The sequence below is a fragment of the Mustelus asterias genome, chromosome 4 (assembly GCF_964213995.1).
Source record: "Mustelus asterias chromosome 4, sMusAst1.hap1.1, whole genome shotgun sequence".
NCBI lineage: Eukaryota > Metazoa > Chordata > Chondrichthyes > Carcharhiniformes > Triakidae > Mustelus > Mustelus asterias.
In genome coordinates this window covers 93,294,606-93,321,997 of record NC_135804.1, presented here as the reverse complement: position 1 = coordinate 93,321,997, position 27,392 = coordinate 93,294,606, and the positions used below count along the sequence as shown (strand labels likewise).

Here is a 27,392-nt window from a genome sequence, read left to right as displayed (position 1 = left end):
TTATTATCCTAGTAAATTCATGCAACTTCTACTGATTTGTACTCCATTATTTGGTGTAATTACTACTCATGTATTTCTTAGTTTTGCTTTCCTTGCAGCAAAATACATGGGGATAAACAAATAAATGGTTAGAATTCAAGTTATTACAGCATCAGAATAAGGAAAGTCGATCTTCAACATACTGATTTGAGACTAAATTGGATAGTTCCGAAAACTGGTGTGGGGATCACAATGTGCAATTAACCCATATCCGTTGATTGCATTACAGCCAGCGTGCTATCCTCATGCTGTCTGTTTGAGTGATCTCTGTGTCCAACCAATGCTAATCATGTTGTACACTGTCTGGACACAGGAACAATCATGAATGACTGGCGTCACTTAAAGCTCACCTACATTACTTAATGCTGGCCTATCTCTCTTAGAATCTTAGAATCCCTACAGCACAGAGGCCATTCGGCCCATCGTGTCTGCACCGACCACAATCCCACCCAGGCCCTACCCCCATATCCCTACATATTTACCCACTAATCCCTCTAACCTACACATCCCAGGACACTAAGGGCAATTTTAGCTTGGCCAATCAACCTAACCCGCACATCTTTGGACTGTGGGAGGGAACCGGAGCACCCGGAGGAAACCCACGCAGACACGAGGAGAATGTGCAAACTCCACACAGACAGTTACCCAAGCCAGGAATCGAACCCAGGTCCCTGGAGCTGTGAAGCAGCAGTGCTAACCACTGTGCTACCATGCCGCCCATCTCTTAAAGGAGATATGTATTGTGGCTGAAGCAGATGCTGGGGGTTAGAGTTGAAGAAAAATTGACAAGAAAAAGAGTGAGGAATGGCACAACAAAGGAGGCCACGAGCTCTGAGCAATGCAATCGCTGTCCTGCAGTTTCTGGTGAAGGTGGTGGAAAGGGGGAGAAATGTCCTTTATTCACCAGGGAGAAGGGGGCCCGTCAGACACATGGCCAGGAAACAGTGGTAGCATATAGTCATCAACGCCAGGCACCAAATCCCAAGGGCCTGAATGCGCTAGCATAAAAGGTTCAATCATTTCACATGACTAATAAGGGTCATCTTCAAATGCCATATTCTATAAATAGTACCTATTGCCACAGCCACTGCTTAAATCACCACACCCCTAACATTCGGCTATAAATTCCCCTCCAAGCCACTCACCATCCTGACTTGGAAATATATCACCATTCCTTCACTATACCTGGGACAAAATCCTGGAACTCCCTCCCCTAACAGCACTGTGGGAGTACTTACATGATGTGGAGATGCCGGCGTTGGACTGGGGTAAACACAGTAAGAAGTTTAACAACACCAGGTCAAAGTCCAACAGGTTTATTTGGTAGCAAAAGCCACACAAGCTTTCGGAGCTGCAAGCCCCTTCTTCAGGTGAGTGGGAACTCTGTTTGTGAACAGAATTCCCACTCACCTGAAGAAGGGGCTTGCAGCTCCGAAAGCTTGTGTGGCTTTTGCTACCAAATAAACCTGTTGGACTTTAACCTGGTGTTGTTAAACTTCTTACTGGGAGTACCTACACACATGGACTGCAGCGGTTCAAGAAGAGAGCTCACCACCACCATCTTCTCATAGGCAATTATGGACAGGCAATAAATGCTGGCCTGGCAGCAAAGCCGACAACCCATGGATGAATAAAAAATCTCTATCAATCAGGCCTCATACCTTTCATTTATATGGTTCACCACACCCTCACACCTTAACACTACTGTAAGCCTCACACCCATCTTTCACAGGTTGCACACACAACTAGCTATTCAATCAAAACCACATCAGCCAAATAAATTGCATCACACACACTGACATACTTCTCCCTCTCTCTTGCAGGACGAGGCACCACACAACTGGAGGCAACAGGAGTTAACCAGAAGGGGGTAGGCATTCCTGCATGTTTTCAACTCCATGGAGGGTAAGCCCATTGTGGAGGCTGTAGCCAGCACCTGGCTGAAACCACTGAAGATGCTGGTATCCTCATATCTAATTCTCCTTCTCACATCCCACTCTCCTGTCACCCTACACATTCTTCTGATTTACAAGCTGCAGATGTTGTAAATAGACAGTTCTTACTTTCCTTCTCTCCCTGAACCTCAACTTTACCCTTGCGTGCTTTTCCTTTCAGAAACCTAAGAGGCGCAACAGACAGGCAGAGAAGGAACACCAAGAAGCGATGAAGGTACAAAACTGTCACTTGATTGTATACATACATCGTTCTTTCACTATACCTGGGACAAAATCCTGGAACTCCCTCCCCCCAACAGGGATGTGGACTCTGCTGGCCAGGCCAGCATTTATTAGCTATCTATAATTGCCAGTGAGAAGATGGTGGTGAGCTCTCTTCTTGAACTGCTGCAGTCCATGTAATGTAGGTAAACCCACAGTGCTGTTAGGGGAGGGAGTTCCAGGATTTTGACTCAGGTACAGTGAAGGAATGGTGATATATTTCCAAGTCAGGATGGTGAGTGGCTTGGAGGGGAATTTACACGGCATGGTAGCACAGTGGTTAGCACTACTGCTTCACAGCTCCAGGGACCTGGGTTCGATTCCCGGCTTGGGTCACTGTCTGCGTGGAGTTTGCACATTCTCCTCGTGTCTGCGTGGGTTTCCTCCGGGTGCTCCGGTTTCCTCCCACAGTCCAAAGATGTGCGGGTTAGGTTGATTGGCCATGCTAAAATTTCCCCTTAGTGTCCTGGGATGCGTAGATTAGAGGGATTAGCGGGTAAAATATGTAGGGATATGGGGGCAGGGCCTGGGTGGGATTGTGGTCGGTGCAGACTCGATGGGCCGAATGGCCTCTTTCTGTACTGTAGGGTTTCTATGATTTCTAAGTGGTGTTGTTTATGGGCGAGTGTTAGAAGTGTGATGATTTAACCAGTGGCTGTGGCAATTGGTACTATTTATAGAATATTGGATCTGACACCCACTCTGTCATCCAGCCTCGGGATGTTCCAATGGAGGGAATGGCTGGAGTGCTGATTTCCAGAATTACACTGTTGGTATCAAATGAGCAGTGCTCACTCACTGTTCTGTAACATTTCAGTAGAGGTTCACTGCATATGAACCAACACGTGCATTAATATGTCAACCGGCTCAATTCACCCCTCAAAGTTTGCATGTGCACTGCGGACATCATTATGAAGCTGTGAGGCTAGTTGCAACATCCAAATAATGTATGCTAATTCATTATCCTATGTTTGTTCTCAGCCTGTGTACATTGTTTCTCATGATTTTTGACCACCTGATGTTGAGGTAGCCATCTCTGATCTTATGTTAATCCCTCACATTCAGTAATACCTGAAACAGCCAAACGTGTATCTTGCACCTAATGCAGGTGCATGTGGTCGCTCAGCACGCTGCCACAAATTTAAAATTTAGATATTTTCAATAGCTCTGGTTCCTGGAAACTCATAGCACAGTTCTGCACAGGGTGTGTACTAGCCAATTACAGTCAGCACTGTCAGTTCTCTCATTGCTGACGCACTTATAATCTTTTTCTGTGGCATAACTTCCTTATTTTACTTAATTTTTCATCCTGTTCAAATACTTCTAACCTGACATTGCTAGATTATTTTTTTTAAAAGTCACATATAAAGTTTTCATATTTAACTATTTATTTCAGGCTGAGCAGTTTTGAATATTCTATCTCACCATAACAGCAGCAGATTAGGAACTAGATCAAGTAAGACAGTTACGATAAAAGATAACCACAGTGTTAAGGAGGAGTTGTAGAAAGTGGGAAATTATTTGTTCGCATTTTCCAGTAGATGTTGTTGCTTCGAGTAAAGGTTTCCTTTGAATTGAGAGCTCACTTAGAATTGTAAGAAATTTGAGGAATTCTAGTTCTTTCTTCATTCTTTCTTATTTCTGCGCATAGAACATAGAACAAACAGTACAGCACAGAACAGGCCCTTCGGCCCACGATGTTGTGCCGAGCTTTATCTGAAACCAAGATCAAGCTATCCCACTCCCTATCATCCTGGTGTGCTCCATGTGCCTATCCAATAACCGCTTAAATGTTCCTAAAGTGTCTGACTCCACTATCACTGCAGGCAGTCCATTCCACACCCCAACCACTCTCTGCGTAAAGGACCTACCTCTGATCTCCTTCCTATATCTCCCACCATGAACCCTATAGTTATGCCCCCTTGTAATAGCTCCATCCACCTGAGGAAATAGTCTTTGAACGTACACTCTATCTATCCCCTTCATCATTTTATAAACCTCTAATAAGTCTCCCCTCAGCCTCCTCCGCTCCAGAGAGAACAGCCCTAGCTCCCTCAACCTTTCCTCATAAGACCTACCCTCCAAACCAGGCAGCATCCTGGTAAATCTCCTCTGCACTCTTTCCAGCGCTTCCACATCCTTCTTATAGTGAGGTGACCAGAACTGCACACAATATTCCAAATGTGGTCTCACCAAGGTCCTGTACAGTTGCAGCATAACCCCACGGCTCTTAAACTCCAACCCCCTGTTAATAAAAGCTAACACACTATAGGCCTTCTTCACAGCTCTATCCACTTGACTGGCAACCTTTAGAGATCTGTGGATATGGACCCCAAGATCTCTCTGTTCCTCCACAGTCTTCAGAACCCTACCTTTGACCCTGTAATCCACATTTAAATTAGTCCTACCAAAATGAATCACATCACATTTATCAGGGTTAAACTCCATTTGCCATTTTTCAGCCCAGCTTTGCATCCTATATCTTTGCAGCCTACAACACCCCTCCACCTCATCCACTACTCCACCAATCTTGGTGTCATCAGCAAATTTACTGATCCACCCTTCAGCCCCCTCCTCTAAGTCATTAATAAAAATCACAAATGTTTTCAACTTTTGCGGGTTAGATTATAGGAATCAACAATCCCCATTCTATTTTGTGGAAGAACTTGCCTGAAGCTTTCAACTTTTCTGAGGGTGTGCTGGGAAAAAAAAGAGGCAGATATGAAGTGACTTTCTTTGGTTGAATCAGCCTTTATTTATTGCAAATACTTGACTAAAAATGGTATTGTCCTTGTTCTGGGTGCTCTGTTTCACTTTCTCCTTGTAGATCTCCTCATGCACCTTCCTAGACTATGTCCAAAAGGTCAATGTCAATGGGTGAAGCGAATTAGCACGTGCATTTTTTTGGTTGTATTCACATTTTCAGTCTATACCACTGGCTAGTAGCAATGGAGAGCAAAATGTGTCGATCACTCCCTGTCAGTACACAGTCTCTCGATCAACAATTCCTTAAGGTGAACTTCCTCAGGATGACACGCAGAAACTGAGTCAAACACAGTCTGGTCTAAAGCTTCAGAGGAATACAAAGCAGCTTTGGCACCGAAACATGCAGTGTGCCGACCCACCAGCATGTGACATGCACTGGCATTCATGAAACAAGCTCCCAGCAATAGGTGATGTTCCCACTGACTTGTGGAAACATTGGGAGGAGAACGAGAGAGTAAGCCCTGACTAAAAAATAGAGTGGAGTCCAAATGTACACAGATGTCTAAATATGTAATTTTTTCCGGCAACTTCTTCAAATAAGCTGCTGCCAAATGCAATGCTTTACATTCCTCCAGACCCAAGAGGACAGGTCAAGAGGGATCCCTGATGTTTGGGCAATCCAAGGTCTTTGTAAATTTTGCCTGGGCTTTCACCCCGGAGAGTACACTCCAGATTTGTTGCAGTGTTAACATAACAGGAGAGACAGCAGTACGAGTGATAAGGCCATCTTGATTGGCAAAGAGAACGGTTATTACTGGCTGTATGTGACACTGGAAGGGACCAGCGCATCTGACTGATCAGCTACCACCCGCCTCAAGTCAGGTCGTCCCCCAACTGCAAAGTGCTGAAAAACCCATGGTCCATCTGGTTCAAAGGGTGCTTGAAGCTTAGAGTGCCTGCAAGCTTGAACATCAGGGCTGACAGATGGCTTGCAGCTGATTAATAATGCATGCAAGTTGGCTGTGATCAACATGGAACTTGATAAGCTGAACAGTTACTTAGTTTCCCTACAAGACACCAAGCTTGCCATGAGCGGATCACTGAAAAAAAATAATTAGATGTATTTGAAGTTCTAGGAAGAGCTTGAGTGCTATCAGCAGAACCCTTAAGTCACAAGTTTTACCAACTGGAGATTTCAATACAAGACTGCACATGGACCACAGGGCATGACCCTTCTGCCTCAGATATCATGATTTGGGAAAGATATACGAGGACTATTTGAGTTTTAAAATACCACAAGTTATGTAACCAGCACCTCCTTTCAGAGCAAACCATGCCACAAGTTGTCCAGGAGGCATCCAAGATCAGGGCATTGACACCAGCTGGATTTGATCATCACCAGGCTTGACTCTCTGAACAGCATTCACAACACGCACAACTACCACAGTTCCGACTGTCATATAGATCGCTCCCTGATGTGCGCTAGGGTGAGGATGCAACCCTTGAAACTTGTTCATTCAAAGCAGAAACGTCAACCTCATATCAAGCTCAGCCATAGTGTCTACCGAGATAAAAACCAACAGTTCCTTGCCTTGACTTGAACAGGTGCTCTCCAGCATTTGTACACAGGGTGAAGAGGAAAAGAGGCACATAGTTAGAGACATCGGGGTGAATTTTCCCGTTCTGTCCACCATGGGAATCGGAGCTGGCGAGGGATGGACCATGGAAAGGCCTGCTGACATCGGGCAGGATTTCCCGGTTTTGGGGTGAGCGCAGCCAGAAAATCCCACCCACCACCTTCAGCGCAGCCAGAAAATCCCACCCACCACCTTCAGCGCAGCCAGAAAATCCCACCCACTCACAATATATGGAAACAAGCAAAAAAATGCAGCCTGAGTTCAAGGCTAACTTCACTGTGGTAGAACCCGTCACTGAAGTCGACGGATCTGCTCACCAATTACAAGAGCGATCCAGCAAGAAGATTCTGAACAGACTGCCAGGTGATAGGCAAATGAATACTGATTACAGCTTTCCCAGAATATCCAGATGTCCTAAGACACTGGGAATGCGAGGGATTATGATGGGATCAAAAAGTCAACAGGTTCGTCAGTAAAGAAAACATCTCTTCTGCAAACAAAGTCAGGGAAGGTCAACACTGACTCCAATAAACAGTTGGCAAGATGGGTGAAAAACTGTTGAACTCTAGGGAGAATACTGCCACTGAGGAACTCCGAAAACCAGAGAAAACCTGCCTTTTAAAAAATTCTTTCATGGAATGTGGGTCTCTATTGCCCATCCCTAATTGCCCTTGAGAAAATGGTGAAGGCAACAGTGCCTTCAGCATTTCCTGATATCACGTGAACTGAATCGAACTGGCAGAAGACTGGCATCTGTGATGCTGGGAATCTCAGGAGGAGGCCGAGATGGATCAGCCACTCAGCACTTCTGCTTGAATGTTGTAGCGAATGCTTCAGCCTTATCTTTGGAGCAGCTTCTGCAGGTAGCCAATTTTCTCCAGCAGTTTAGTAGACCATCTCTGCTCACATGGTCAAATGCCTAACTGAGATGGATGAAGGAATATAGAGTGGACGCCTTTATTCACAGCATATCTTTTGCAGATGCTGCACCGAGTAGATGAAACCCCTATGGCGTAGCTTAGCAAAGATATCCAGTTGCTTCTCACAGGTAAAGCTCCAGCTGCTGAACTGGCTGAACCAGCACTCCTGCAGCATCTCCATGAGAGAGGGAGCAATGCTTAAGAATATGCGTGATGCAAAGATTGTGATCCTGTACAAGAACAAGGGTAATCCAAGTGATGTGCACATTTATTGAGGTATCTCACTGCTGAGCATCATAGGAAAAGTATTTGCCCATGTTGCCCTTGTCAGACTGCAGATCCTGGTTGAAGGCATCCATCCCAAATCCAAGTGTGGTTTCAGAACTGGAAGATCCGCAACATCTACTCTGCAGCAGCTGCAAAAGATATGCTGTGAATAAAGGCGTCCACTCTATATTCCTTCATCCATCTCAGTTAGGCATTTGACCATGTGAGGAGGAATGGTCTACTAAACTGCTGGAGTAAATTGGCTGCCTGCAGAAGCTGCTCATTGTGATCTTCGCTTTCCATGACAACATGATAGGTATGGTCAGTTATGAAGACATACCATCAAAATCCTTTGAGACCTACAGTGGGGTCAAACAGAGTTTTGTTCTGGCACTAACAAGGTAAACATAACAGAGTCTATTAGATTTACTTCAATGTCATTATTTTTTTTCTTCAAGATGTAATAGATTATATTTTACACTTGACAAAGTTAAGTCCATTGAAAATAATAAATGTAAGGCCTGTGGATTATGAATATATTCACTTTACATGAACCAATGATTGTCTTGAACATCTGGGACAACTCTGCTGAAAATGCATCTGTCCAACAATCTTTCAAGACATCACTGTCTACACAAAGTTGGATGACATTACAGGATGAATATTATGTTACTAATATTAGCATATCAGCTCATTCGGCAGGACTGTTTAAGTTGTGGAGCTACATCTTAAATTCAATGTTCCTAGTACTTTGCAAGCTACTAATAGATATTGCTGTTATACTTATGACACATATACGTGCGCGCACACAATGACAAGACAGAGTACAGAAATGAGATAGAGAATCTGATGAACTGGTGTGGCAACAATAATCTCTCCCTCAATGTCAACAAAACGAAGGAGATCGACATCGACTTCAGGAAGCGTAAAAGGAGAACATGCCCCTGTCTACATCAACGGGGACGAAGTAGAAAGGGTCGAGAGCTTCAAGGTGTCCAGATCACCAACAACCTGTCCTGATCCCCCCATGCTGACACCATAGTTAAGAAAGCCCATCAACGCCTCTACTTTCTCAGAAGACTAAGGAGATTTGGCATGTCAGCTACGACTCTCACCAACGTTTACAGATGCACCATAGAAAGCATTCTTTCTGGTTGTATCACAGCTTGGTATGGCTCCTGCTCTGCCCAAGACCGCAAGGAACTACAAAAGGTCGTGAATGTAGCCCAATCCATTACGCAAATCAGCCTCCCATCCATTGACTCTGTCTATACTTCCCACTGCCTTGGCAAAGCAGCCAGCATAATTAAGGATTCCACGCACCCCGGACATTCTCTCTTCCACCTTCTTCCTTTGGGAAAAAGATACAAAAGTCTGAGGTCACTCAAGAACAGCTTTTTCCCTGCTGCTGTCAGACTTTTGAATGGACTTAACTTGCATTAACTTGATCTTTCTCTACACCCTAGCTATGACTGTAACCCTACATTCTGCACTCTCTCCTTTCCTCCTCTATGAATGGTATGTTTTGTCTGTATAGCGCGCGAGAAACAATACTTTTCACTGTATGTTAATACATGTGACAATAAAATCAGATCAAATCAAAACATACACACACATGCACACGTACCACTCAAATTAGCAGCACGTGATGAATAATCACAAAATGAAAGCAAAATACTGCAGATGTTGAAAATCTGAAATTAATACAGAAAATGCCGTATAGACTCAGCAGTTCTGGCAGCATCAGTGGAAAGAGAAACAGCTGAGATTTTCCGCTCTCATTCACGTCGGACAGACAACAAGAGTGGAAAACATCACAAGGCCAAAGTCACGTTTCACGTTGATGTAAAAACAGGAAGCAACTGTCCCCTTCCCAGCCAGTGGCAGACCTCATTTCCTGTCATTCAACATTGGGAACCTCATTGTAGTATATTTGCATATAATTATTGGGCCATATGCTGGAATCATAACCCCACATCACATCCACAGTGTCATGATGTCAGGACGAAGGCATGCACCTGACCAGCAGTGCTCCCAGGGCTGCTGCCACCTGAGCGCAGCACTCACAGTGCGGTTACACACTCAGGGGATAAAGGGTGGTGCCAGGGGGTGCCTAGATGATGCCAAGGTGATATCAGGGGGTGCCAGGGCATGCACCTGGATGAAGAATATTTCCTAGTGTTCTCACTGTGCACTGGGGTGATCTTTAAAAGTGGCGCTTGGATCATCGCAGCACTGAGGGGATGGCAGAGTGGGTAAATCAGAGGCCACCCAACAACGATACATCATGGAACCCTTGCCTGCCTTTTTGCAGTAAATCCCTATATGGCGTAAAAAGCCACAATTGCCGTTGGCATGTTAAACAACACTTTTCCCACCCGACTTTGGACTTTGCCGATATTGGAGAAACTTTCACCCAGAGTTAATGTTTTGAGTTCACGTGATTCTTCTTCAGCTCTGACCTACAGACTCGAAACATTAATTATGGGTGGGATTTTCTGCAGAAGAGACGGCCCACCATTGGCCAGCAGTGGGATCTTCTGGTCCCAACGTTGACAATGGGGTTTCCCATTGAATACACACCTCACCTCCATGAAACCCTCGGTGGAGGTGTGCTATCGGTGAGACCAGAAGATCCCCATGTGAAGAGCCAGAAAATTCCAGCCTCTGTTTCTCTCCACAGATGTTGTCAGATCTGTTGAGTCTTTCCCGCATTTTGTTTTAATAAATGAATAATCACAATCTTTATTGTAATTTTAATATATTACTTATCAGTAGTTTATATATTATCTATAGAAGAATAGTGCATGATAAGCATATGCTGCTTATCAGCTTCCAGATGTTGCATTGATAAAGATACCATAAGCACTTTCAACAAAGAGGAAGAAAGATAGTCACTAAATGCTTATAATTCTGACTTGGGCTTTGAAAGGGTGAAGGAAAAGGAAGCAGATAGGTTATAAATGGTTGAAAGCAAGAGGTGGGGGTGGGACTGGAGACTACACATGATCGGAGCAAGAGGAGAGGGGATGGTGAGAAAGGAATAGGCAGAGATGTGACTGCATTGAGGTGATAGGAAGGAGATGGAATGTGAAGCTATTGCATATGTATCAGGCTAGATAGATGGAACAATGCAATTGGCAGTGCTTCATTGAATATATCCTACAATGAAGGGAACGTTGGTGGCGATGTCTTCAGCTGCATGGGCCCTAAGCTTTGGAATTCCATCTCTAAACTTCATCGCCTCTTGACTTTGCTTTCCTGCTAAGACATTCCGAAGCACCTATCTCTGTGACCAAGCATTTGGCCACCTGTCCTAATATCTCCTTACGTTGTTTGGTGTCAAATTTTCTGTGACAGCACCTCTGTGAGGCATCTTGGAATGTTTTGTTACGTTTAGGGTGCTGTGTAAAGTCAAGTTGTTGTTGCTGCACAAATCTAGAAACGTCTTTCCGATGTCTTGTATGCTATCTCCCAGAACAATGTAATTTTTGAATTGGGTTGAGCAATACCTTGGATGATCTGCAAATATTATGTTGAAAGTCCCAGTCTCCATTCGTACACAATACATCCATCATGGATTTCCTAAATTGGCTCACTTGTTTATAAGCTCCAATTTCCAATTTGTCCATTTTAAACTGCCAACTTTTCTTTCTGCCAATGACTCACACAACTGTGGCTTTTGCTGGCCATTGTAATATCTCCATAATCAAAACAAAAGGGATATAGACCACATGCCTTGGGAATGAAGGCAGTTCCAAACCTCCAGATAACTGTATTAGTTAGTTGCAAGCTAAAAGAAAAGAGAAAAACATGTTTTGAATTCCTTTTACTGCAAAAAAGGAACCTCCCAGTCCTTTCCTCTTTATCTTTTGTCTACATTTGTTTTTGTGGGAGTCAGGCTGTGCTGATAGTGTTAACCCTGTGTTCTACAAAAATAAAATCCTTCTGTCCATTGGATTGAGCTACCAGGAGACTGTTGGAAAGAGGTCCCCATGCTGAAAACCCATTCCATTTGAGAACAATTATAATAAATTGAAGAGCACTTTCTAGATTTGGAATCTGCATACGATATGTAGAGCGAGATACCCAAATGTTGGAGAATGCTGAAGAGGAGGAGGAAGAGAAAGGTACTGCTAAGAAAAATAAATAAATAAAAATAAAAGCATTAAAAAAAAATCTGCCTGCACAAAATGTCTGCTTGTGTGAGCTAGCTCTGTTTGGATTCAGAAGCAGCAAGAATGTCAGAAAGGGGGGGGAAGAAAGTAAAATAAAAATTCACCCACCGAAATAATTGTTTCAGAAACAAAATACCTGATAAAGGGTTAAAATCTTTACAGCGAGTTCAAAATTGTGATATAGTGCAGACTTTTTTTTCTGCTCGCCAGCTGCGTACAATACAACTTCCTTTTAAGCCCAGGTGCCATGTTTCTTAAAATCAGAAACTAAGCGAATAGGCCCATCAAACTGGAACTGCTTTGCCGAGTTCCTCCTCATTTACTGGAAACCGTAAGTTACAACCCAAAAACACATTTCTTAAACAGTCAGAAACTTGGCAAGCGCTTTTGAGGTTTGGGGTACATAACAGGCATTTTGTCAGTTGCTGGGCAATCCCACTTGAAAGTGAAAAGCTAATAGGCTAACAACCATTGCGGCAGTCCGCGTGCGGACCATTTTCTGGGTTTTCCATTCCATTTAAGGTCGCTGTGAGAAACAAATTACAAGAAATAAAGCATTGTTTTGACCACTAAATGATTAAATGCAAAGGGAACTACGGGAGCAGTACATTAAGGAACTTCATTACTAATCTACTTCAACCACACATTTTGCTTAAAGCCGTGGCATCAGATGATTTAAAAAGGCATATTTTCTGGAGAAACAATAAAACATAGAACAGAAGCACATAGGAACAGGCCCTTCGGCCCACAATGTTGTGCCAAACATTACGCCAAGTTAAACTAGTCCCTTCTGCCTGCCCTTGCTCCATATCCCTCTGTTCCTTGCATATTCATGTGCTTATCTAAAAACCCCTCAAATGCCCCTATTGTATCTGCCTGCACCATTACCCCTGGCAGCACATTCTAGACACCTACCATTCTCTGTATAAAAAACATGCCCCTCTTTTGAACTTTCCCCCCTCACCTTAAATGCATGCCCTCTAGTATTAGACATTTCAACCCTAAAAAAAATCTGACTGTCAACCCTATCTATGCCTCTCATAATTTTACAGACTTCTGTCAGGTCTCCCCTCAGCCTCCGCCACTCCAGAGAAAACAGCCCTAGTTTGTCCAGCTTCTCCTTATAGCTCATACCCTCTAATCTAATAGGAGTTTAAGTGATAAAAAAACTGATCCTGTCATGTTAGGCTTCATGGAAATTAATATAATCCCTGATTGCCATGCTGTAACATGCAAGTCGACAGTTTGTTCTCATTTCAATCACAATAGACTTTGAGACTGAAATAATTCTGTATTTGAGGCCACTGCCCTTTCATCTTAGTCAATGTATTCAAATCAAGCCTAAACAGCTGGAATGAAGGTTTCTTTTCCCACACTAGGGACTGACTTAGTCTGCCAGAAACTCAGTGGAATTTGGGAGGATTTCACTCTGATACAATAGGAGGGTCATGTAAATTGAGCAAGAAAATTTCCAATGTCCAGTGTTTCTAGCAAAATTGTAAAAGTTTCTTGGAACATGTTTATGATTTTGATGTAAATTCCCATCAGTAAAATCACCCCATGTTTATATTTGTTCATGGGATGTGGGTGCCATTGGCAAGGCCAGCATTTACTGCCCACTCCTAATTGCTTGAGAAGGAGGTGGTGTGCAGGGTGTCAGGGGAGATGGTTGGATTCTTTCTTGTTTACAATGTTGCCAAGCACAATGATCAGTATAAATTTTTACCATTATCTTTACACTGACCTAAAAAGGTTTTGAATTCTATCTAAATGTATGACCATAAGTAGGAACAGAAGTAGACCATTCAGCCTATTGAGTGTGCTCCTCTGTTCAGTGAAATCATGACTGATCGGATATGATAATCCTCAACTCCACTTTCCCATCTTATCCCCAAAACCCTTGATTCTCTGAGTAAAAATCTTGTCTATCTCAGCCTTGAACATGCTTAACGACTCAGCCTCTCCAGCCCTCTACGGTAAACAGTTCCACAGATTCACTACCCTCAAAGAAGAAATTTCTCCTCATCACTGTCTTAAGTGGGTGACCCATTACTCTGGTCCTATACTCTCCCTCTCAGCATCTATCCTGTCAAGTTCCCTGAGAATCCTGTATGTCTCAATAAGGTCACCTCTCACTCTTCTAAACTCCAAGAGTACAGGTCCTACCCACTCAACCTCCCCTCATAAGACAATCCCTCCATATCCAGGATCAACCTAGTGAATCTTCTCTGGACTGCCTCCAATGCCAGTATTATCCTTATCCTTAGATAAGGACTGAAACTCTTCTCAGCACTCCAAGTGTGGTCTGACTAGTGCCTTATATCGTTTTAGCAAGACTTCCTGAATTTTAACTTCCATTCCCTTTGAAGTAAAGGCCAGCTTTCCAATTACATTCCCTATTATCTGCTGAACTTGCATGCTGCATTTTGTGATTTATGCAAGAAGACCCCCAAATCTCTCTGGACTGCAGCTTTCTGTCGTCTTTCTCCATTTAAATAACAATCAGCTCCTTTATTCTTCTTACCAAAGTGCATGTGGGGGGGATGATTTGTTTGCTAATTTGGAAGATTGGGCTGTGTCCAGCCTGTGTTTAATCCATATGGTCTATGCACAACTTCATTTGAAATGAATAGGCTAAAGGCTGGAAGTTGTTGACTGAATTGAATTTGGATCAATTCAAGTCTAGGAAGGAATTTTGTTGAGGTGACAGGGGCCTTGGCCACCAGCCTTTTGGGAAAGCTTGCCTCACTTTGTGTCATTGAAGCACTTGACAGGCCAGTGGTGGGCCTTCTCCTGAGATCAAGGACCCTGGGGGCAGAATTCCCACCCATTCGGAGCTGTCAACTTCTTTTTGGCCACAGCTCTTCTATATTCAACACCACCACAGGGGAAGCAGTGGCTGCTGCCAGTACTGCACCCAGCCAAGTGCTGGATCAAGAAGGGACCCAAGTACACGTGAGTAATAACGGTAAGGGAGAGATTGGCAGAAAGGGCATGGGGGAGATTAGCAAAAAGGGCAGTGTTTGCCTCTTAGCAAGTCAAGAACAACAACAAAGAACAAAGAACAATACAGCACAGGAACAGGCCCTTCGGCCCTCCAAGCCCGCGCCGCTCCCCGGTCCAGGATTGAATCCTGAATCCAGGATCCCCGCCCAATTTTCCAGCCTATCAACATCCTAATATCCTATCCACCGAGCTGTCCCTCACAGCTACGATGCTTTGTTCATCACAACCTATTAACTCACCCCCACCCCCCCATTCCAGACCATGTGATCTCCAGGGAGAGGCGAAAACCCAGAGTGAAAACCCCAGGGCCAATATGGGGAAAAAAAAATCTGGGAAATTCCTCTCCGACCCCCTGAGGCGATCGAAACGAGTCCAGGAGATCACACTGGCCCTGATCAGAAAATGCTTCCCAACCCTATTCATTTCCACTTCTGCTTTACGAACACCATCTGAATTCCCTGACCCCGAGACAGGTTCCCAACTATCCGCAGTCTCGCTCTGTACTGGCACCAGCAAGATGATCATAGAATGAAGCCTTGAAACGAGAAACAAAGAACAATTAGCCCGCGCCGCTCCCTGGTCCAAACTAGACCACTCTTTTGTATCCCTCCATTCCCACTCCGTTCATATAGCTGTCTAGATAAGTCTTAAACGTTCCCAGTGTGTCCGCCTCCACCGCCTTGCCCGGCAACATATTCCAGGCCCCCACGACCCTCTGTGTAAAATATGTCCTTCTGATATCTGTGTTAAACCTCCCCCCTTCACCTTGAACCTCTGACCCCTCGTGAACGTCACCACCGACCCGGGGAAAAGCTTCCCACCGTTCACCCTATCTATGCCTTTCATAATTTTATACACCTCTATTAAGTCTCCCCTCATCCTCCGTCTTTCCAAGGAGAACAACCCCAGTTTCCCCAATCTCTCCTCATAACCAAGCCCCTCCATACCAGGCAACATCCTGGTAAACCTCCTCTGTACTCTCTCCAAAGCCTCCACGTCCTTCTGGTAGTGTGGCGACCAGAACTGGACGCAGTATTCCAAATGCGGCCGAACCAACATTCTATACATCTGCAACATCAGACCCCAACTTTTATACTCTATGCCCCGTCCTATAAAGGCAAGCATGCCATATGCCTTCTTCACCACCTTCTCCACCTGTGACGTCACCTTCAAAGATCTGTGGACTTGCACACCCAGGTCCCTCTGCGTCTCTACACCCTTTATGGTTCTTCCATTTATCGTGTAGCTCCTCCCTACATTATTCCCACCAAAATGCATCACTTCGCATTTATCAGGATTGAACTCCATCTGCCATTTCTTTGCCCAAATTTCCAGCCTATCTATATCCTTCTGTAGCCTCTGACAATGTTCCTCACTATCTGCAAGTCCTGCCAGTTTTGTGTCGTCCGCAAACTTAACGATCACCCCAGTTACTCCTTCTTCCAGATCATTTATATAAATCACAAACAGCAGAGGTCCCAATACAGAGCCCTGCGGAACACCACTAGTCACAGGCCTCCAGCCGGAAAAAGACCCTTCCACTACCACCCTCTGTCTTCTATGACCAAGCCAGTTCTCCACCCATCTAGCCACCTCCCCCTTTATCCCATGAGATCCAACCTTTTTCACTAGCCTACCATGAGGGACTTTGTCAAACGCTTTACTAAAGTCCATATAGACAACATCCACGGCCCTTCCTTCGTCAACCATTCTGGTCACTTCTTCAAAAAACACCACCAGGTTAGTGAGGCATGACCTCCCTCTCACAAAACCATGCTGACTATCGTTAATGAGTTTATTCCTTTCTAAATGCGCATACATCCTATCTCTAAGTCCTGCCCTCTTCCTGATGCCTGTCCTTCATAGAGGCACTGAGTGCCTTTGAATAAGTGTTTCCATGCCCCCTCTGGGAGCTCATGTGTTTCCTTGTTGTGTTCCCTCCACGGTAAGCTCCCCTCGCCTGTCACTGGGTGAATACCAGCACTAACAGGAAGAGGCCCTTAAGTGTACATTAATTGCCACGGATTTAATCAGACTGTAGGAAGGAAGATCCCACCAACCACACTCCTCCATGCCCCTACCCCCAAAGTCGACATGAGGGAAGGCACAAGCTTCTGCCCGTAGTTGCTTGTTTAATTCCAGAGGATGAAAAGCTGTCCTCAAATGAACTACTTGTTGCTGTAATCATACAGTTTTAGTGTCTTTGGATAGTCTCATTGTTAAGTGTCCTGTTTGGCACAAATTGTTAATTGGTAGAAACAGCTTATTTCCATCAGAATATCTACAAGAATGTACCACAAAAGGTGGGCATGACTAATAAAATGGAACAGTTAATCTAAACTAAAATTGGTCTTTCAATTTGTCAAATTTAGATCACCAGCGCAGTTACCCCTGTAGCACTGGGTGCCTAACATCTCGAGAAATCCTGTAGCAAAGAGGTGGACGTTGTAAAGGTGATAATATATAACAAGGATTATACGTAGACCAGCAGCTGAAAACACCCTACCCAGTGATTCGGATTATAATCAAGTTGATTTAGTCAAATCCAGGAGCAAACATACAAGGAAGTGTTTGAAAAAATACAAGCATCGTCAGTGGGAAGAGCAGCCAGACATTAAGGCACAGCCCTTTAAATTGTGAAATAGTTGCTGCAACCTCTGGCAGTGCAAATGTGTGCTTCATCCAGTGTTTCAAAGCAGTCCAAGTATATGCATTTTATAGATAATCACTGGACAATTGGTGTCTGAACAAGAATCAATCACCAAGTGAGATGAGCCGACATGGAGTTTGTAAAGTTGTTTTAAACCCGAATAAATGTGTTATTTTTGTCATTTAATTTTGGATTTTAATAAACCCGCGACAAAGGAGAGCCTGCCTTTATATAGTGACTTAACATCAAAACATTTCAAAGTACAAGGTACTGAATGTGAGCTCTGCAATGCATGTGTCAATTAGAATCATAGAATCATAGAAACCCTACAGTGCAGAAGGAGGCCATTCGGCCCATCGAGTCTGCACCGACCACAATCCCACCCAGGGCCTACCCCCACATATTTTACCCGCTAATCCCTCTAACCTACACATCCCAGGACTCTAAGGGGCAATTTTTTAACCTGGCCAATCAACCTAACCCGCACATCTTTGGACTGTGGGAGGAAACCGGAGCACCCGGAGGAAACCCACGCAGACACGAGGAGAATGTGCAAACTCCACACAGACAGTGACCCGAGCCGGGAATCGAACCCGGGACCCTGGAGCTGTGAAGCAGCAGTGCTAACCACTGTGCTACCGTGCCGCCCCAATTATTTCACACATTTGGATATAATGAAGAAATTAGATGTTTCCAATCCTGCAAGCTCACAATGAACACAGATAGACATAAAATGTATTGTGTACAAGTTCAGCATTCCACCTGTGCAGGAGTGAAAATACAACAAACCATCTCTGGAGAAACACACTTCTCCATAGTGAGCGTCACATGTTTTGGAGGACATTGCATCCAAACTCAACACACACATGCTCCTACCATGCATAACTTGGTAGCAATCAGGAGGGGAAATCTAGTTAATTTTCCCACTTCCTAGCCCAGGGATACTGAGATGAATTCACTGTCACAGGTCTCAACGCAACTGTAAAGTCGCATTGAGACCTGCGATAGTGAAATCCTTGTCCCCTCTCAGCTGCAGTGTAATGCAGAGAGGAAGCTGTGGGGGACATTAAAAGGGGGAAAGCTCAGGTAAAAATAATGTAAAACTTCATAGAAATGATAGTTAATCAAAAAAAGTTATATGGTGCTTCAAATTAGTGCTCGTGAAACTGGAAATCTGAGGTGCAATGCTGTGCACAGAAGTTCTTCCAATAATTAAAACCAGAGGTTAGCTGTTTGTCTTCACAACCTTGTCATAAGTGATTTGATTACAGGGGATAAGGCCGAAAAATGCACAAAGCACCTTAACTCTCCCTTCCACATCGAACAAAATGACTTAACTGAATGGAAAACCCATATCTGTATGCTTCTGTAGCACTGTAATGGAGTGAGAACTACACACATCAAGACTTTGATCATGCAATGCTACACTGGTCAAACACAATAAATTCATAACTATAGTGCTGCGAACCAGAGGACACAAATCTAAAGTGATTGGCAAAATAACCAAAGGCGAGGCAAGGACAAAAAAATGTTCACGCAGCAAGCAGTTAGGATCTGAAAGACACTGCCTGAGGGTACAGTGGGAGCAGATTCAATCATGGCACTTGAGGAGGAATTGAGAAGAGAAAAAATATTCAGAGTGACAGGAAGGCAGGATTTGTTAAATTGCTCTTGTACACCTGTACAAGATGGGCAAACTGGCCTTCTGTGCTGTAACGATTCTATGAACGTTGATTTAAATTACATTTTCACTCTGTCACCCCTTTGCACAGTATCACAAAAATAAAAATTTGTTTCAGATGTTAAAGTGTTCCAGGAATAAAATAAGTAAATCTTACATTAGCATCATTCTATCCACTTTTTCTCCATTCCCTTGTTACTTAAAATTTTTGAATCATAGAATCCTGCAGTGCAGAAGGAGGCCATTCAGTCCATCTGCACCAATCACAATCTCACCCAGGCCCAATCCCCATAGTCCCATGCATTTATCCTAGCTAGCCCCCCCAACACTAAGGGCAATTTAACATGGCCAATCCATGTGCAGGGGAACTCATTGCCGGGGGAGGTAGTGGAAGCGGATACGGTAGTGACTTTTAAGGGGCATCTTGACAAATACATTAATAGGATGGGAATAGAGGGATATGGTCCCCAGAAGGGTAGGGGGTTTTAGTTCAGTCGGGCAGCATGATTGGTGCAGGCTTGGAGGGTTCCTACTGTACCCTCAGGCAGTGTCTTTCAGATCCTAACTGCTTGCTGCGTGAACATTTTTTTGTCCTTACCTCGCCTTTGGTTATTTTGCCAATCACTTTAGATTTGTGTCCTCTGGTTCGCAGCACTATAGTTATGAATTTATTGTGTTTGACCAGTGTAGCATTGCATGATCAAAGTCTTGATGTGTGTAGTTCTCACTCCATTACAGTGCTACATCCTTAACCTGCACATCTTTGGAGTGTGGGAGGAAACCCAAGCAGACACGGGGAGAATGCGCAAACTCCAGACAGACAGTGACCCAAGCCGGGAATCGAACCCGGGTTCCTGATGCTGTGAGGCAGCAGTGCCTACCACTGTGTCACTGTGCCACCCTTGAAGAAATTACATTTAGTATGGTTCAGGGCAGTTAAAGCGAGTCACCTTGAGGAAAGCAAATGAGAAAACTGGCAAAAGTAAAATCCCTTCAAACATATATATTATATATGTTATATAAAATCCAAATGATTCATTCGCTAAATTGGGAAATTGAGCATAATTGTAAAAACTGAGTTGATGTTGTTAAAAACTCTCCTGCAACACTCCTTGAACATGAATCATTTTAGCATCTCACTTGGCACTGGATATTCCCATCAGTTTCTACACCCTGATGTTGGCACTAAACGGCGGTCCTTAATCTGCACAAGCCGTCACCGAGATTCGCTGTCATAATCTTCATGGTGGCGATCTTTAAATTGGCCACCTCCATCAATCAGAAGACCAGCAGCTCTGGGTGAGTGGGCACTGCTGAGGCGGGTCGGAGAACATGAGGCCACTTCATGTGCTGTGCATAAGAATGACAAATTCAGAGGGGTGAAGTCACAGCTGAGAGAAAATCCCTCCGGGTAGATGGTGTGGGCCATGAGAGCAGCCTTTCCTACCTTTGGCCTGTCATTGTGGAACAGACCCTCCGGCTCCCATGGCCCCCTGGCTTGCCTCAGGATTGGATGCCTCCATAGAGCTTGCATCATCCGTAGGTGACGAGGGGATGTGAAACTAATGACAAAATGCCAGTGAAGCCACAAAATGTGTCAGTTGGCCAAGCGTCCCTGTGGAACATGATCCTGCTTCCCGGAATGCCCCAATAGCTGATGAAGCTCCTCCACTTTTTTCCAAGCCCCCTCCCTAAACTCCCAATCTTCCTGCCCACCAACATGGGGTCAGTAAAATGCAGCCCCTGAAAATAATTGTCTCTACCATTAACAGGCTAAACGTAAAAACTGCAACACATGGGTGCACAGACATTTAACACAGTGAAAGCTTCAAGATCTCTGTAGTACCAGCAAGAGGAAAACTTAATGTCATCAAAGTACTGAGGAACATTACTGCCTTGGAGCAACACTATTCTCGATAGTATGTACAATGGAATCTTTCCAATTAATCTGCCAGAATGTCTAAGGGACACAGCCCATGCTTCACAGGGCAGCCTGCTGTTACCAATCTCCTCATGTCCAACATCAATCAACCTCCCAGCTCAAGAAAAATTAAATTCAAATTATGTTATCATATTGTACTTGACTTCATTCTATGGCTGTACCTCTGCACCATTTGTATATCAGCCAAAGTTGGTTGTCTTTTTGGAGAACAAAGAACAAACAAAATTACAGCACAGGAACAGGCCCTTCAGCCCTCCAAGCCTGCACCAATCATGTTGCCCAACTGAACTAAAACCCCCTACCCTTCCGGGGACCATATCCGTCTATTCCCATCCTATTCATGTATTTGTCAAGATGCCCCTTAAAAGTCACTACCGTATCCGCTTCCACTACCTCCCCCGGCAATGAGTTCCAGGTACCCACCACTCTGTGTAAAAGATCTGCCTCATACATCTCCTTTAAACCTTGCCCCTCACACCTTAAACCTGTGCCCCCTAGTAATTGACTCTTCCACCTTGGGAAAAAGCTTCTGACTATCCACTCTGTCCATGCCTCTCATAATCTTGTAGACTTCTATCAGATCGTCCCTCAATCTCCATCGTTCCAGTGAGAACAAACCAAGTTTCTCCAACCTCTCCTCATAGCTAATGCCTTCCTCTAATGTTCAGGACAATGGAGATTCCAAGATAAGATTTAAATATTAAATAAGATTAAATATTTTCTTATCGTGTGAAAATGGAGACCATGGTGTTGATGACACTCTAAATACATAGACTGGAAAAAATATCTGAATGGATATCAACCTTCACTGATTGAACACATAATTCAAACTGTAACAATAATGTCCCATGCGGCAAGGTGGCACAGTGGTTAGCACTGCTGCCCCACAGCACCTTGGACCCAGGTTCATTTCCGGCCTCCGGTCACTGTCTGTGTGGAGTTTGCACTTTCTCTGTGTGTCTGCGTGGAGTTCCTCTGGGTGCTCCAGTTTCTTCCCATAGTCCAAAGATGTGGAGGTTATGTTGATTGGCCGTGGTAAATTGACACTAGTGTCAGGGGGATTAGCAGGGTAAACGTGTGGGGTTACAGGAATAGGGCCTGGATGGGATTGTGGTAGGTACAAATTCGATGGGCTGAATGGCCTCCTTCTGTACTGAAGGGATTCTATGACCCACACTATCATAGTTTATCATGTGGTTCATATTATTCTCATTTGTATACAGCTGTACTCTTTGCATTCATCAGAAGATATCTCTCACTACCTACATTCATTGCTAAAGCTCCACAGCACTAGAGTGTGAGTTATAAAATCCTTTCATAAAGTAAAAGTGGAAAACAATGTTTCTCTCTTGCGCACAATGCACCCAGCCAAGCTCTCTCTAGCTTTCAACAGAAAGGTTCACAAGATGGACATATGGGGGGGGGGGGGGGGGAGAGAGAGAGAGAGAGAGAGAGGAAAGAGACAGTGAATTCCTTCTGCCAATAATTCTAGTGTAAAATAAATTGTAGGCACATCAATTTTTAAAGTGAATTTGTATTTCATCTTCTGATAATTGCTTCTCTTGTATTTTCCTTTCTTCTTTCAAGGGAATTGGCTGAGTTCTATTCTATACCTCTCCCTGGGTGTATGGTGAAGATCAGAGAATCATTATTGTGGAAATATTAGTCGGTGGCAGGGTACATTGGAGGATTGTACTCAGCCAAATTATTGTTTAACAACTTAAACTGCTTCCATTCGAACTGCTAACAGATTTAATTAGTTAAAGGCCCTATCCCATGTAATACTTAGCCATCAGCCAAGGTAGCAGCACATACATTGTAATAAACCTCAGTGATTTTGAGTTTCAGATGGATAAAATCGTATTGGGCTCTTTTTTCAACTTCCCCGTACAGTAATTTGCTGTTCTCCTGCATCAAACGCTATCAAGCCACACATGGCTGAAGTAAACCTCTTTTGAAGAACTGCACAAGAGGGCATACTTACAGCACGGATTCAGGCAACACTCACTCTACACTTTTAACTTCTCTGAGCGGCAATGTTTTGAATGTCCTCACTTCACAATGGAGGAGGCTATCACTGAGCTATGTCACCCGTTGCAGCCATCAGAGTCTTGAACCAGGGCACTGAATGCACTTCCTGAGGCTTTTAACATCACCATCTTGTTTAACTTTTCTGCAAGTCTCCTTCCAGGCTGCAGAAGATGGCATGAGCAACATCTGATCATTTGCAGTCCCCCACGCTATCAGGGCAGTCACTGTAATTTAATTACAATCAACTCTCAGTCTTAGAAAATTGTTAAAAGGGGACACTGGGGATAATGCTCGACAAAGATCTGATTTTCAATTACCCATGGAAAATACACTCTTGCACATAATTTTTGTATTTTAAAAACTTTACTGCCTTGAATTGATTTTTTTTAGTATGGTTACCATTTTTGCAACTTTTCTGAAACTAGGCAAGAAATATGGCACTTTGTCACTTAGACTGCCTCAGTTCCCACCATCCTCTTCCTGTTGGTGTCAATGGATTGAAAGGAGTCAACAATTAAACAAAAAGGGCTTTCATTTTTCTGATAGCTCACCAGTTAACTTGCAGACCTAAAATCCAATTTTTAATCTAGTTGTTAAATTGTAAATTTTAAATGGGCCATCGACTGAAAGTAAATGAGACACAAAACAATTTGATGTAAACCGGTCAGAGTGCCACCAGAAAGAATTAAACCCTGACCTGTATTCCCAGCCTTGAGAATATGGCACGATTGACAACCCAAGCCGACCAATCTCTGGTTTTGAAAAACAACCAGCATAAAACAAGCAACGATTCACCTGCAGCCTCGTTCTAGACCCAAGGTGAATTTCATTTTCATGTACTTTAGCTAGAGTCAAATTTCCCACCAATCTTTTTTAAACAACATATAGGCCATCCACTTTTAAGATGAACAGCCTTAAGTTATAAGGAAAGGTTTAAAAAGCACGCTGTAAAATAATCATAAAAGAGAAGTTGAAAGTGGGAATTGTGGCCGGAATGTTCCAGCTGTTCGCACCAGCGGAATTCTTAGGTCCCACTGCAATGAACGGAGATTTGGCTGAGTGCCAAATCCTCCATCCTCGCTTGCGGCAGCAGTGGGGTGTGAGCAGCCGTAAAATTCTGGCCAAAGTCAGTATTGTAATACAAAGGTGATTGAAAGTCAATTGATTCGTCTAAGCTCTGAATCATCCAATATGCAGCAAATTTTTCAAAACTGTACGCATTTGCATTCATTCAGGATACTGCTGATAGGAAATGGAAGATCTTCTGACTGCCAGCACCGAACTGTCACAAGTCAGGAATTTCATATTAAGATGTAAAATCGAGGCCTTAACTGTGCCCTGTCTAGTTAAGGGCCCAAATTTTACTATAATAGTGGCAAGACTATCAGTGCTCCCCATTATGACAGGGTACATCTGACAGAACTATCTGGTGTCCACATTGCACAGTTAAATGTACAAGTGTAATTGCTGAAGTTGTTGTCAGAGATAACCTGTTCCCCGACAGTACTCGGCAACAGGCCTATATTAAGTGACTCCAATGGCATGAATTTGAGGTACTTATCCACTAGGTTCGGACTAAAAATGGCTGAAAAGATTAGGGTTGTTGCATTCAGGCGAGAGTGAGCTTTCAACAGCATTATTAAGTGATAAATGCTGCTGAACAAACTTGGGTATTTCCTTTGGAAGAAAAAGCGAGATCCTTTTCAAAGTACATTTTTACCTTTTTCTGTCCGTCAACCAAAATCCCCTGTAAATTGTACCATACTGGAAATGCAGATAGACTAGTGGAAATCTCTGCTAACAAGCCTGCAAATAGTCTGTGGGTAACTCTCAACAAGTAAGTTAATGGCTGGTCCTTCAGTATTGAGTGCAAATTTGGGTCCTATGCCCGAACATCAAGCTTCTCCTACACTCGTATTACATTTTTCCAGCTGCCACATCAGTTATCCTGTGGCTCCTGAATAAGATAGCCAATTACTGCTCTAAAGTGAACAACTAGGCGCCCAATAAAAACTCAACTGTGACCATCTCATCTTTTTTCATGCACAACTCTTATACATAGAAGATTTTCAACTCATTGCTGCCTATGCAATCAAAGTAAAGAATGTATTTTTTTCATTGATAGCACCAATACATTAAGGCACAGAAAAAAGACACTTCATTTGAGACATAAATCTAAGCAGGAAACCGTAATGGTAATTTAGGGAAGTCGCTGCTCCCTATGCAAAGTTAATCTAGCAGTGAGGAAGAGCCAAAGATTCGGTGTTATAATATTCTACGCCTACCGTGCTTGTATCAATTATGGTGCTTCAGCTGAAGAGTAGAAATTACCGTATTTACTGGACTACCATAAGACATAGGAGCAGAATTAGGCCACTCGGTCCATCAAGTCTGCTCCACCATTCAATCATGGCTGATATTTTTCTCATCCCCATTCTCCTGCCTTTTCCCCATAACCCCTGATCCCCTTATTAATCAAGAAATGGACCAGGCCATAAGACATACCAAGATTTCAAAATAACTTTTTAAAGTTAAAAGGAAATATTGCATGTAATCTTTAGACCATAATAAACACAGTAATTTTAGGTAATTTATTTCCAGAAAGACAGTGCACCATACATTCGTCCAAATATGATTCTCTTCATATCTGCAGTGCAATGTGATAATTAGTATTAAATTAGCATTAGTATCAATACTTGGGTGAAAATCCAGGAACTTTCTACATAAAAGCACAATGGGAGTACCTTCAGCACTTGGATTGCTGCAGTTGAAGACAGTGGCTCACAATTAGGGACAGGTCTGGTCAGCAACACCCACATCCCTTGAATGAATAAAAGCAGGTAGCGTATGAAATCACCAATACAAACATTAATTTACAGTGGATACTAGGGTGGGGCACAATAGGATACACATTTTTAATCTTATAAAACTAACTAAACACGTGCAAACTCCACACAGACCGTCACTTGGAAATTGAATCCAGTCCCTAGAGCTGCGAGTCAGCAATGCTAACCACGGTGTCACCGTGCCACCTCACAGCTCCAGGGACCTGGGCTCAATTCCCGGGTGACTGTCTGTGTGGAGCTTGCACGTTCTCCCCTATCTGCGATGGCTTCCTCCGGGTGCTCCGGTTTCCTCCCACACTCCAAAGATGTGCAGGTTAGACGGATTGGCCATGCTAAATTGCCCCTTAGTGTCCCAGGATGTCTAGATTAGATGGATTAGTGGGGTAAGTGTGTGGGGTTACAGGGATAGTGCGGGGAAGAGGACCTGCTGGGTAAGATACTCTGTCAGAGTGTCGGTGCAGGCTCAGTGGGTTGAATGGCCACTTCTGCACTGTAGGCATTCCATGATTCTACTATTCATGTGGTGGCACAGTGGTTAGCACTGCTGCCTCACAGCACCAAGGACCCGGGTTCGATTCCTGGTTTGGGTGACTGTCTGTGTGGAGTTTACACATGCTCCCCATGTCTGCGTGGGTTTTCTCCAGGTGCTCCGGTTTCCTCTCTCAGTCTGAAAGACGTGCTGGTTAGGTGCATTGGCCATATTAAATTCTCCCTCAATGTACCCAAACAGGTGCCAGAGTGTGGCGACTAGAGGATTTTCACAGTAACTTCATTGCAGTGTTAATGTAAGCCTACTTGTGACACTAATAAATAAATTTTAAACTTAGATGATCACACTGTCTTACATGAGTGACTTAAGTTTAATTTTCAGTGAATAATATTTCGGTCTGGCCTTCTAATAATGTGGCATCTTCTACAGTATTTAATCTTTTAAATTCTAGCTTGATGTCACCTAATCACTACTTCCCAATTTACCTTGTCTTTTATTCTTTTCTGTGCCATGCTACACATTGACTCTTGACCCTTCCATCTTCATATCCTTGAAATTACAGAGAGCAAATTAGCGGAGAACATTCGGCACATTCTCATTCACCTACTTTAAGGCAGGCATTATCTTCAATGGTGAATAGAGGGATGTCAATAAGCACATTCAATGTTCAATAATACTAACAGTAAATTTCAGGTTTGTACCTTTTTTTAAATTTTGAAAGTGATTGGTTTTTGTGCTATTGCTATCAGAGTCACCAATGTATGAGCCCACAGCTGGGAAATT

At 43.6% G+C, this 27,392-nt stretch overlaps 1 protein-coding gene across 5 annotated transcripts in view; it reads right to left on the bottom strand.

Annotated features, from left to right (window-relative positions):
• gab3 (GRB2 associated binding protein 3) overlaps positions 1-27,392 on the bottom strand; it is a 136,712-nt gene that overhangs the window by 99,917 nt on the left and 9,403 nt on the right. For 3 of the 5 annotated variants that reach the window (XM_078211369.1, XM_078211373.1, XM_078211372.1), the window contains exons 2-3: positions 27,095-27,158; positions 26,018-26,094 (exon numbers count right to left, since the gene is read on the bottom strand). The exons of 1 other annotated variant lie outside the window; for it this stretch is intronic. In XM_078211369.1, the coding sequence (XP_078067495.1) occupies positions 26,018-26,092 (75 nt within the window). In that variant the 5' untranslated portion in view covers positions 26,093-26,094; positions 27,095-27,158. The remainder of the gene's footprint in view (positions 1-26,017; positions 26,095-27,094; positions 27,159-27,392) is intronic. One more of the 5 variants, XM_078211370.1, reaches the window with a different exon arrangement.